General features: G+C 40.0%; 2 protein-coding genes across 2 annotated transcripts in view; one reads left to right on the top strand and one right to left on the bottom strand.

Annotated features, from left to right (window-relative positions):
* Positions 1-6,383, top strand: part of ERAP1 (endoplasmic reticulum aminopeptidase 1) — a 38,178-nt gene extending 31,795 nt beyond the window's left edge. The window contains exons 18-19 of the mRNA XM_049769123.1: positions 67-148; positions 6,225-6,383. Of these exons, the coding sequence (XP_049625080.1) occupies positions 67-148; positions 6,225-6,380 (238 nt within the window). The 3' untranslated portion in view covers positions 6,381-6,383. The remainder of the gene's footprint in view (positions 1-66; positions 149-6,224) is intronic.
* Positions 6,384-8,756: 2,373 nt separating this feature from the next.
* The window catches only part of CAST (calpastatin), a 110,657-nt gene continuing 106,821 nt past the window's right edge, over positions 8,757-12,592 (bottom strand). The window contains exons 31-32 of the mRNA XM_049769178.1: positions 12,111-12,175; positions 8,757-10,676 (exon numbers count right to left, since the gene is read on the bottom strand). Coding sequence (XP_049625135.1) covers positions 12,125-12,175 — 51 coding nt within the window. The 3' untranslated portion in view covers positions 8,757-10,676; positions 12,111-12,124. The remainder of the gene's footprint in view (positions 10,677-12,110; positions 12,176-12,592) is intronic.

Here is a 12,592-nt window from a genome sequence, read left to right as displayed (position 1 = left end):
AACATGAGGTACTTAATATTGACTAAATAAATATTTCCTCATACCTTTTGACAATCTCCATTCTAGGTTTGAACTTGGCTCACCTTCCATTAGCTACATGGTAATGGGAACAACAAATAAATTCTCCACGACAGCACGGCTTGAAGAGGTAAAAAAAAATTTTATTTTTTTAAATTTTTTGCCTTGTTTTTATTTTTTTTTTAATATCTTTATTTAAACAACTTGATTACAAACATGATTGTGGTTGGGTTTCAGTCATATAAAGAACACCCATCTTCATCAGTGCAACATTCCCAATACCAATGTCCTAAATTTTGTTTTTTGTTTTTGTTTTTTGGACCACACCCATTTGATGCTCAGGGGTTACTCCTGGCTAAGTGCTCAGAAATTGTCCCTGGCTTGGGGGGGACCATATGGGACGCCGGGGGATCGAACCGTGGTCCTTCCTTGGCTAGTGCTTGCAAGGCAGACACCTTACCTCTAGCACTACCTCGCAGGCCCTCAATGTTGTAAATTTTAAACTTATATGCTCAAAAATATCAGGCAGACCAAATATTCCCAGAGTGGGATGAGTTAGAAGTAGATTGTCACTTTGCTATTTTTTTTGGATGTGTGTATATATATGTATGTATATGTCTCTCTCTTTCTCTCTCTCTCTCTCTCTCTCTCTCTCTCTCTCTCTCTATATATATATATATATATATATATATATATATATATATATAGCTTTACAATAAGCAAAAGCTAGTTACAAATAAACTAGTGAAAATCTGTGCCAGGCTTGTGGCCCAGGAGTCAAGCATCTGCCTTTCATAGGGACAGGCCTGGGCCCATCTTATAGACAGCCAGACAAGGAACAACAAACTTTACCTCATCCCAACATGAAGAAGCCTTAGTCCTGCCCTTACAGAACTGAGAGTTCACAATGTGCTCTGTAGCTCTCGTTTAGCATATTCTGTGTGAGCAGCAGAGGGAGCAATGACTGAAGCACTCATCTACCAATGACTCAAGTACTCATCCAAGATAGACAAGTATTACACTCAACGATAGTTCTGTGGCCTCTGGGCCTTATTACCCAAGCTCATGATGGCCTGTTACTTATACACCATCTATCTTATGAAAAGATTTGGGGCAACTTATTAGATCTATGTATAAAAGAAATATTAACATAAAGAATAGCATCTGCAGAGAGGAGAGAGTCTGAGGAAAAGTGTATGAGGTACTTAGGTTGAGGATATTTATACTACTATACCCTAACTTCATCCCAGAGCTTCTCTGTAATCAAGAAAAGTTGAGAAAATAATGTGAGTTCTTCACCCTGTCGGGCATGAGGAAACCAGGAAGCACCTAAGTTCTCCATACAAACAGAATATGCTCTTAGTCTTCAATAAGAACTTGCCATGGAGGGGGATGCTTTGTGCTATCCCTTGTACAACAATGACTTCTTCAGTAAAGAAGCAGAACTCAGTTTAAAGGATTTTTCAAATGACCTACATTGAGATAAAAGCTGAGGGCTTGTCTAGCCAGTGATCCAGAAGTGTTCGAAAATATGAAGTGAAGGGCTGACACATTCTGTAGACCTGCACCAATTTTCAGCAGTAGCCCTATGGCTGTAAAACTAGTGGGCACATCATAGCTCAAAATTGGATCTTCAAAAGATCTTAGGCAGCAGTATTCCGAGTGTTGACCACCAACCATATGTTCTTTTTGCACATGGCAGGATTAGGTTTGGGCTTTAGTTCATGAATATGAATAGAATGGACAAGGTCCTGTTCTCATGGAGCTTACATTATGCTGGGAAGTGTGTGGGGGTGGGGAGGACTCATCTGGGACAACACAGGCCTTGCCTGTGTGACACCTGGACTCAGTCTCATAGTAGTGTTTGACTGCCAAGCACCAAATGCTGTGGCCCTGGGGATCCCACACAGTAATTTAGCAAACAATTCTACTGGGGGAGGCTGGCAACCAGGCCATTTAGGCAGGAAAGGGCCAGTAAGTGTAGAGGTAAGTGCTGAAATCTGTAAGATATCTGGGACTTGGGAACATGTAGGAAAACAATATAAGCTTATGAACTAGGAAATGTCAGGTGCTTGGTATGGAGGCTCCAAGGAAGGGCACAGAAATGGAAGAGGCTGAGAGAATGCAACTGAGTGTCTCTCCACATTTCAAACTGAGGCATCATTGGGACCAGACTTTGTCCTGCAAAGTGTTGACCTGGGCTAGAATCCCCTCTACATATGGTCCCCTGGGCCCTGCAAGGAATAACCCCTAAGCATAGAGCTAGGAGTAAGCCCAAAGCACTTCTGGGTATGACCCCAAACCAAAAACAAACAAACCGACAAAAAACCAAACAAAACAGACCATAAGCACCTTGAGTGCTTCCTTCTGAGTTTCAGCTCACTTATTCCCACCCTAGGCTCTTCTACTGGCAGTGCACCAGTGGTATGTCTCAGCTCTCACTTCATCTAAGCTTGTTGCCCGTCTTGCCTGTCCTATGATATGCATGATATAGGCTACATGCATAGGTGACATTACATTATATAGGCTACAGGCTTGTGGGACATTGTATTATATTTTTTATTTCTATTTAGTTACTATGAAATTACAAAGTTATTCATGATTGGGTTTGAGGCATAACATGTTTCAACACTACTCTCTTCACCAGTGCCCACTTCCCTCCACGAATATCCCCTTACTCTCTCCCCCCATTTGCCTCCCACCCACCAGTCTGCTTCTAATAGAGGCATTTTAAAAACTTTCATTATTTTAATTGTATTTTTATAACAATTATTTTATTTTATTATTAATGAACTAATAAATTGATCATTAATTAGATATTAAATATTTATATTTATTTTATTATTTTTATTAATAAGATTTTGCACTGTGGTTTTATAGTCCTGTTGTTGATAGGGTTTCATAAGTAACAATTTACTGCCTTTTAGCACCACCACCACTCGAAGTTGAACACTTCCTCCACTAGAGATGTTGTCTCCTCCTTGTTCTATCCTCTAGCCATCTCAGGTGGCATGTTTTCTATTGAATATCAAGTCTCCTGTTCTTTGTTTCCATTGTCCTAGGATATTCATTATTTCACCATTATTTCTTTATATCCTGCATAATATGTGAGAGATCATTCCCTCTGGCTAATTTAACTACAATATTCTCTAGATCTATCCATGTAGCAGCAAATGGCACAATTTACCTTCTCTTATGTATACCTCCTTTAAAAACAGTAAACAAATCAGTGAGGTGTACTTTGTTGAGTTTCCCCATATTTATATTATTGTTTTTATAGTAGCTATTATTATTTTGGAATATTGGAACACCAGTTATATTGTATGATGATTCTTGAAGGCAGGTCAAGCTAAGGGGAGGGTTAAATGTTGAGGCAAAAAATATTCGTAGCAGCAATTTTTCGAAGATGATTTTATTAAGTCAAGCTATTGCATTTGATCCCAGTGAAACAAGCCCATGGCATTTTAATAGTCATCATTTCTGATTTTAACTGTCAATTTGTTCATACATTTCAAGTTGAAATGCAGGCAAGTACATGCCTACTGACAAATCTGGAAGGTATTTTTCACATTCTAAAGTGAAAATAAACCCAACCGAATCCTGAAAATCTATTGGCCTTGGAACTACATTCCAGCATCTCAAACAGGACCCGGTCTTGTGCAGTGCCCTGTACTGCTACCTTCTGCTACTCAGCCTCTCCGGCTTCCCAAGAAGATTTTTTTCTTTTCACTGCAAAGACTTTTTTTTTTTAATCTTTCTGAGTCTCAGGCTCCCATGTCCCCTTCGTTGCCCACAGCTGAGCAGATTCTGATGGAAATGAAGTAGGAGAAAACTTTGTGCAGAGGGAACCCTCAGCAGAGATATTCTGGGCTTGGAGGATTTTCTTCCCAGCAGTGTAGAGCAGATACCACAGTTAACTGCTCTCTGGGGCACATGGAAGCACTCTAGAGCCAGGAATTGCCTGATAGGCTGTGCCATTCTCAACCTCTAGCACAGTAATGAATATAGGGAGATGAACATGTGTAAGAGGAAATGGCTATGATTAAATAGATATATTGAGTCCCCTGGTCAGAATGGGTTTTCCATTCTGCACTTAAAGCACATTACAAACCACATTTCCCCTTCTCCCTGCAGTATAGGAATGTTCTCCTTTTATACACTAGGGAATTGAATTCCATAGAGATGAAATCATCTGCTTTCTGCCAAACGCATTCATAGAAGAAACCTCTACTATCCCTTTGTTACTCAGCTGTTTGGCAGAAAATGTTTTCTGAAAGACAGATGTGAATCCAACATTTCATTGAGATGCTGCCTATCCCAGGGCAGATGATAACACAAGAGACAATTTGGGGTCAAAGTATAATGATTAACAACAGCTTTATTACCATCCTCTTAGATTTGATTTTAGTTGTATTCTTGTGATGGATTCCTTCAAAGCCAGTTAAATAACCTGGACATTTAGTAATATCACTGGCATGGTTCAACTCCTGAAGGGTGTCTATAGAGACTTTTCTTTTTTTTTTGTTTGTTTTTGTTTTTGTTTTTGGGTCACACCCGGCAGCACTCAGGGGTTACTCCTGGCTCTATGCTCAGAAATTGCTCCTGGCAGGCTCGGGGGACCATATGGGATGCTGGAATTCGAACCACCATCCTTCTGCATGCAAGGCAACGACTTACCTCCATGCTATCTCTCTTGGGGCCTAAGAGATAGCATAGAGGTAAGTCGTTTGCCTTGCATGTGCATCATTCATCGTGCATCATTCATTGTGCATCAGTAAATCTTGAGTTTTGGGAACACGAAGCCATAGTTTGTCACTTAAGACAGAACAGTAAAGAAGGACCATATGTGCGTTGTAGGTTGCAACAAGAGGGCATTCAAGTCCACTGAAAAGTTGCACTCAGATATAATTTTAAAACTCTGCATCACTTAAAAATGGAATTTGATTTTTTTTTTGTTATTAACTTTTTTTGTTACGTTACACATTCGCTGTGCCCAAAGGCAGAGTTTATTCCTAAAGGGGCTTAGGGGATCATGGGGGATACCCGGGAATCAAACACTAGGTTGGCTGCATGCAATGCAAGTGCTCTACCCACGGTACTATCATTCTGGCTCAGATTTTGATCCTTCAAAGACCTCTCCCTCTTCTTTCCCCCCAAATTCACATGATATCATAGCATAAATTTTTAAGTAATAAGGGATCTATGCCATCTAAATCTTAACCTAGACTTGCTTCCTGTGTGCAAAAACAAAACATGATGGAGGCCAGAGAGAAAGTACAGTGGGTAGGATTCATATATGGCTGTCCCAGGTTAAATCCAAGCACCCCATATGATCCCCGGAGCACCACCAGGAGTGATCCCTAAGCACAGAGCCAGGAGTAAGCCCTGAGCACTCCAGGTATGACCCAAAAATAAAAGTATGAAAATCTAACAAACAAACAAAAAAACCTGTGATGGGTTAATTCTGTGGAAATGTATGGGGAAAGGTAAGACAGAGCAGCATGGAGGCTGTTATTGTGGCAGGGTGCAGATGTGAACTTAGCAGGGTTCAAATACTCAGCAGTGAAACAGTTTTACCAGAGCAAGCCAAGAGCCTCTTTTCAAGATTTGGGGAAACCATGTTAATTTTATCATAAGGGAACATAACACTACATTAATTGTGGATTAGGATATAGGATCCCCACCATGATTCGTTAACCATTCCAACAGTGTCTAACACCACCATATTGCAAGGCTGAACCTGTGGAGAACTGTATATATGTGGCTTGAATGGTTCTGCTTGGCAAGAAAGGCACACTGAACTTCCTACTTCTGAGATACCATTTGAAATGTGGTCCTTTGCATCAGTGTGAAGTAGACACACACAATTATACCTTCATTCTAAAACACTCCACAAGAAAGCTTTTCTGAACCTGGCAACTATGAATAAATAACAGAGCAGCAGTAAAAAAAAAATACAAAAACAAAAAACAGCCTACCAAAAAAAATAACAAACCTCATGAGGCATGCGCTCATTTCTTTCAGCTCGTTTATATGCATAATTACCTCCAGACACCTGGGACTGTCTTCTAGAGAAAATTCTGACAAATGCTGGCATTTTGGCTTTGGTTCTCTTAACTAGCCTGAAGACATATATATGTATATATATATTTGCCTAATATAATAAAACAAATGTTTAAAAAATGTAATTTTCCCCCCCTCATAAGGTAAAAGGATTCTTCAGTTCTTTGAAAGAAAATGGTTCTCAGCTGCGATGTGTCCAACAAACAATTGAAACCATTGAGGAAAACATACGTTGGATGGACAAGAATTTTGATAAAATCAGAGTGTGGCTACAAAATAAAAAGCTTCAACATCTGTAATAATTGGTTTCTGGATGCTTCCTCTGATCTATAAGCACCATAATTTTGTTAAATGTGCATAGTTTCAAATTAGAGATGGTTGGTTTTGGTTTCTGTTGAAGACATTTCCTTCAACGTATTCATTGGATCTTGCCTGTGGCAAGACTGAAGTTATTTTTTCTTCCATTGGTTATTGCAACCATGTGTTTTGTTTATAGGTGTTGACCCATAAAATCAACCCAAGAGGATTCCCAACCTTGTATGCTCATTCCTCACTTTATACCATGATTAAGTGCTGGAAAACTGGTGATGGAGATGGCACTAGTGTCACCACTACTTAACTGGCATAAATAAGAGTGAAGTTCTGATGGCATATTTTTGGTCACAAGATCAGATCCCTGCAAAGTTTATTTAAATGCCTCAAATTTCTGCTCCTGAGCCATTAGTGTCCCTGCGCCTACATGTCAAGAGTTGAAGATGGCAGAAAAGTGGTACAAGGTGGAACCACCTCTGGACAGGACACAAGTCTCATTGTAGGAATCAACATTCGGACACACACACATGCTCATGCAAAAACATATTCACGTCTCTTCCTATCTTACTCCACACTCCCTGCTCTCTCCTTCCCTTCACACACAAACTCTACATTGATATATACACTTTTCCCTTATCCTCTCACATATACACCCACACATGTACACACTTTACATCCGTCTCCCCATTCTCTCCCAATCTCCTTCCCACTCCTCACATCCTCACATTCTCCCCCACCTCCCAACCTGACTTCTCTTCTTGCTCTTCCTCTAAGAGTCCAGGACAGAAACTTTTCAGAGATTGCACAGGTATCTATTATAAATAGGCCACCTGGAGAAGGTGAAGACATTGGGTATGTGTGGACCTAAAACAGTGGCCCTGGCTGGGAGTCCCCCTTTGAAACACTGAAATGAATGCCTTTAGGTCCTACTCTGCATTATTATGCTCACTGTGATTGTTCCGGGGTCCTGCCTGGAAGTGGGCTGAATGGGTGCTAAGACTCCTGCATGTTTTCTCCTGACCTATTCCTTCTCTGCATTGTGCGGCACCTCCCAAAGTTCCCCTATGCTCCCGGGTTTGTCCTTTACCAGCTGCTCCTGAGTCTCTCAAGAGACGTTGATGAAAGGAAAGCAATGGACAGTGTGTCAAGTTGAGAGGAAACATTCTCTTTTAATTCTGGGCTGAGCTTCAGAGCCTCAAGATCAGGCTGATGACTGGGCTCAGGGGCTGGAACTGAGATGAGGGTTTGGGGTTCATGCCCCAGTGCTTGGGTTCCCCAGAGTGATTTTATCACCATTTCAGGATTGGCTGAAAGAGGCCTTGGTTTTTACCATATATCCTGATGCATCCGAAGTCATGGAAGGACAGAAAAGGCCTCTTCTGTGAGCCCCTCAGAGGCTCTATGGGGCCTTACCTCCTTCTTCAGGGCCCCTCACATGGCAGTGGCTCCTGAAACAGTCAAATCAAAAACGGAACCTTCCATTCCAATGTGAACCCAATGCATTTCTTCATCAGTCCATTACCTGTTCTTGGCATTTATTTCCCAAGTCACGACAGAATTACCAGCAAATGATGCTGTGATGTGAAACCAAAGGTATTTGCTAAGTGAGGGTTGGAGCAAAAGTAGAATGGGTAGGATGTTTGTCTTGCATGTGGCTGACCAGGGTTTGGTTCCCAGCATTCCTTATTGTCCCCAAGCCTGGCAAAATTCCCGAGTATAGTAACCCCTCAGAAATCAAAACCAGATTGGCTGCATTCAAGTGTGGTATCACTCCAGCCACAAGATAAATAAAAATATACTCTTAAAAATATCCGCTAACTGGGCCAGAGAGACAGCATGGAGATAAGGGTGTTTGCCTCGCATGCAGAAGGACAGTGGTTCAAATCCCAGTATCCCATGTGGTCCCCTGAGCCTGCCAGGAGCGATTTCTGAGCATAGAGCCAGGAATGGCCCTGAATGCCACCGGGGGTGACCCAAAAACCTATATATATATATACACGCTGAGGACAATGCTGTTGCTGGTCTTTGTGATTCTATGTTGGAGATTTCTCAAGCTAAAGGGTAATAAATTAATAAATCCCCAGCATCCCATATGGTCCACTGAGTCTGCCAGGAGTAATTTCTTAGCACAGAGCCAGGAATAACTCCTGATCACTGCCAGGTGTGGCCCCAAACCAAACAAACAAATGTTCATAGGTGTTCTAATACACTGTAGAATAAACTCATTTTTCTGTACATAAAAGTGTTTATGACTGTTTTTACACATTTATGGGTTTGATGGTTTGAGAACAAACAGAAATGTACTAGGAGCATTTCTACTTTCACAATTTTCCAGCTTAAAGAAGAAACATACAAAGCCAAGCTTTCAGTGTAAAATATTTTTATTTAATTGTATTTTATAATTTTGTTAATGAAGCATGGACATACTCAGTTTGGAGCACCTGAGTATTCCATCTTCATTTGCTTTTGAGAAACCTATTTTCTCAGTAAACATAGCATTACCACAATGATATACAGAATTCTTTCTGATAATAAAAATTAGTTCCCTCTAAGCATTTATTTGAAATTATTTCCTTTTAACTAGACAGGTAAAAAAGGATGATTTAGATTATGTAGTTTACTCACATCATCCCTAATTACTGGCAAAAACACCTAAGTGTTTTGTAATATTTCTGGTGACATGTCTAATAAGGCATATTCAAAGTACCTTAAATAAATGTCAAAGTACCTTAAATAATGTCAAAGTACAAAATTTGTACTTTTATAGGTATTTCTTGTGTTTCTGAATTTTAGTATTGTCATTTAAAAATACTTTTATGTAGGTAAGAGAATTCTCAATACTGCTACCATATTCTTGTAACACCAATCTCAATGTCAAAGCTCTCACTTCTGTTAACCAATAAAACACCTTTGTACCACCCAAATGGAAAAACTAGATGTATAATTAAAATCCCTTGAGATCTTCTAGTATCATAGAAAGGTTTGTTTAATCATACTAACAGAATGATAGTTTCCAGGTGTAGAATAAGAGAGAGACTGTACTTCTAATGGGCAAGAGATTCAAAGCAGGTTAAGTTTGAAACTTCATAGTTATGTCTATGATTTTGTTGTTTATTTTAGGGTCACATCCTGCTCAGGGGTTATTTCCAAAGATGTTCAAGGGCTGATTTGGTGCCCAGGATCAAGTGTGGGGTTCCCCAACATCAAACATAAGTTTCAGACCCTGAAGCCATCTCCTTGCCCATATGCCTGAAAGGGAACTTCATAATCTAGACATTGAACTTCTGAGAAACGATTCAAAAGTCTAGGCTTTACATGTGGTGGTTTGGAGGCGACTACAAGTTTTATGTTTCAGTTTTATGTCTATTTTTTTAAGGCATAAGTTTGTTTTCATATTTGGCAAAGCTGTTTTCCATAAAAGCTGAAAGGTGCCATGCAGTGCAAAGACTCAAGTGGCAAATAAGTGTCTCTTGTTTTATAGCCAGAGAACATAATGTCCAGCCCAATTTAAAAGGGTTAACCCAGGTAGTTCAAGCATCTGAGAATTTAATTTTTAATATTTCTTTATGGAACTTTCTCTGCAGTGACAGAGTCTGCCTTTTGCTCTTCTCCTGAGTTGATACAAGTCTCTGATATTCTGGGCTGTCTCTAAAGTGCAGGAGTCCTAACCCTTAACAAAGAAATCAAGCAGGGAAGAGTGTAGTTTTTTGGTGTTTCCAGGCTGTAGATTCATTTATTAATGGCCCAAGAGGACATGTGCCCAATGTACAATGTTTTGTTTGACATATAGACATTCACCCAGAGAAACATCATATACAGTTATAAAGCCCAAGAGAAAAGGGGTGATGAGAATTCAGAGCACTGAGCAATGTCTAAAGCATTGCTTTTGGAATGCCAACCAGGTAAGTGCAAACCAAAAATATACAGAGATGGACAGGCACTGTGGGTAGAATGTGCAAAAGTTTGCAAAGGTTTTGGTTGGTTTGGGGTTTTTTGAGTTGCTTTAAGAAACTATAGCAAATATATGTCTTAAAAATATAAAGTTCTTTCTTTCTAGCTGAAGGCAATGAAAAAAATTCAGTTTATCAGTTTATCAATACTCAGTGTAACACAGGTGAACCAGACAAGTTCATTCTTTTCCTTTCCAGGAAAAACATGATTTAGGATACCGAAGTTTCAGCAAATACCACTGTTTCAAAGCCACCCGAAAAATGTTTCTGATGTTTAAGTCTTTTGTTCTTCAAGTCACAAATCCACCAGCTGAAGATTTTATATGCAGATTCCTTGAAAAATTCAAAACAACACAGTGAACAACTGGGTATGCTACTTGCACGATATGCAACATTTAATAAAAGTTTGGCATAAACAGACAACAAGGCATTTCTTACAAGGTCAGGGTGGATTACTAGGAGGTTGGGGTCTGGCTCCAAGTAGAGTGTATGTCCTGTATGTCAAAGGACTAGGTTTGAACCCTGGCACTGCAAAAGGGTAGATTACTCAGAGAAATCATGATAGAAATAATGGGAGGGGAAATCTTTGGAGGATTCTAAAAAGTATGTGGCCCCACATGATAGGAAATAAAAAAGATCCACCTCTTCTTGTTTCTGATCTTTACTATCACTATAAAGAAGAGTCCAGCAGAGCTGGGCTTACTCTAGCTCTGAAAATTTGCCTTATGCCACTTGATTTTCACAAGTGCTCTCCAGCAGAACCTGTTTGTGCCAACAAAGGAAACTGATTTCTTTCCCTTCCACACAGATTGTGGTAATGATCCCTGAACATACAGGGAGCATGCTGTTCCTCAGCCCAGTCCATCAAATTTTGATCCAAATATTTTAGGTTGTATGTGTGACTTTGTAATGTCTTGGTAGGTTATGTGGGCAGTGGCTAGGAAGGCTAAAACTTATCCTTGTCCATTAATGGTGATTTGCTTTGTTACCCTGTGTGTCGCAGCTTAGGAAAGCTTTCCTAGAAATGCTTAATTTCAGCGGCATGGCAGGAAATCTGTACTATACATTCCAAAATGAAAATTAAGATAAATAAAATGAGCCAGTCTTTTCCTTTGTCCCTGTTTTCTATAGCCTATCACTTCTACCAAGCCCTAAGGGTTCCTTTCCTGGCTCAGTTTCCTCAATATGACTTGGTATCTTGGGCACTTTCAATGTTATGGATTTTCCACTTTTTTGTTTTTAAATTTTATTTATTTATTGATTGATTGATTGATTGGTTTTTGGACCACACCCAGTGGAGCACAGGGGTCCTCCTGGCTCTGCACTCAGAAATTGTGCCTGGCAGGCTGAGTGACCATATGGGATGCTGGGAATCAAACCGGAGTCCCTCCTGGGTTGGCCTCATGCAAGGCAAATGCCCTACCACTGTGTTATCTCTCCAGCTCCAGATTTTCCACTTTCAGGAAAAAAAAAATCTCAGCATACATGCTTCCTATTATTTCTTTTCCTTCTTTTTTAATGTTAATTTTTCTGGGCCACTAGGAACACTTATATGTCAAAGTCAATAGTGCCGGACCTTAATGGCCATTTTCTAAGAGCCAGCTCTGCCACATGAAGGAACTCTTATTCATGAGGTGGCTGCTTCTAAGAATTCCAGCAGCATAATGACCCTAGTTAGGGTTTGTCAGGAAACTGCTCTGTGCATTTCATGTCAGTAATCTAAAGCATGAAGAAGTGAGTGTAAATGAAAACAAGTAGTCAACTTACCAACAGAGTGAACTTTAACTTGTATTTTTGTCATCAGCTTTTGGCTTGGGAGTTTCTTCCTTTGTCTAAAAAGGTGGATAAGCATAACCATCAATAAGATTTTTGTCATCTGCCTTGAAACAAGAAACTGACTAACTTGGGAACACAGAAACATAACATGGAGTGTTGCCTTACACACGGCTGACTCCAGTTCAATATCCAGCTCCTTATTCACTCGAAGCTCTGGGAGGAGTGATATTGAATCCAGAAACAGAAGAAAGCCTTGATCAATGCTAGATGTGGTCCCCCCAAAAAAATCAATGACTGACCAACCAGAAGAGGTTTATAAGGAAACAGACTTTTCAGAATCCCAGGGAAAAGATACCAGTAAATATTAGGATATAATCCCAGTCCCTTCTAGAGATGTAGATAAACTACTGAATTCTTTCTTCCCCTTCAGGTTATCACTTGGAAATAATATTAGGTGATTGTACATACCTTAG

Source organism: Suncus etruscus, chromosome 2 (assembly GCF_024139225.1).
Source record: "Suncus etruscus isolate mSunEtr1 chromosome 2, mSunEtr1.pri.cur, whole genome shotgun sequence".
In the NCBI taxonomy this organism is placed as follows: Eukaryota; Metazoa; Chordata; class Mammalia; order Eulipotyphla; family Soricidae; genus Suncus; species Suncus etruscus.
Note: the sequence above shows the minus strand (reverse complement) of the source record. Positions and strands in the feature narration are given on the sequence as shown.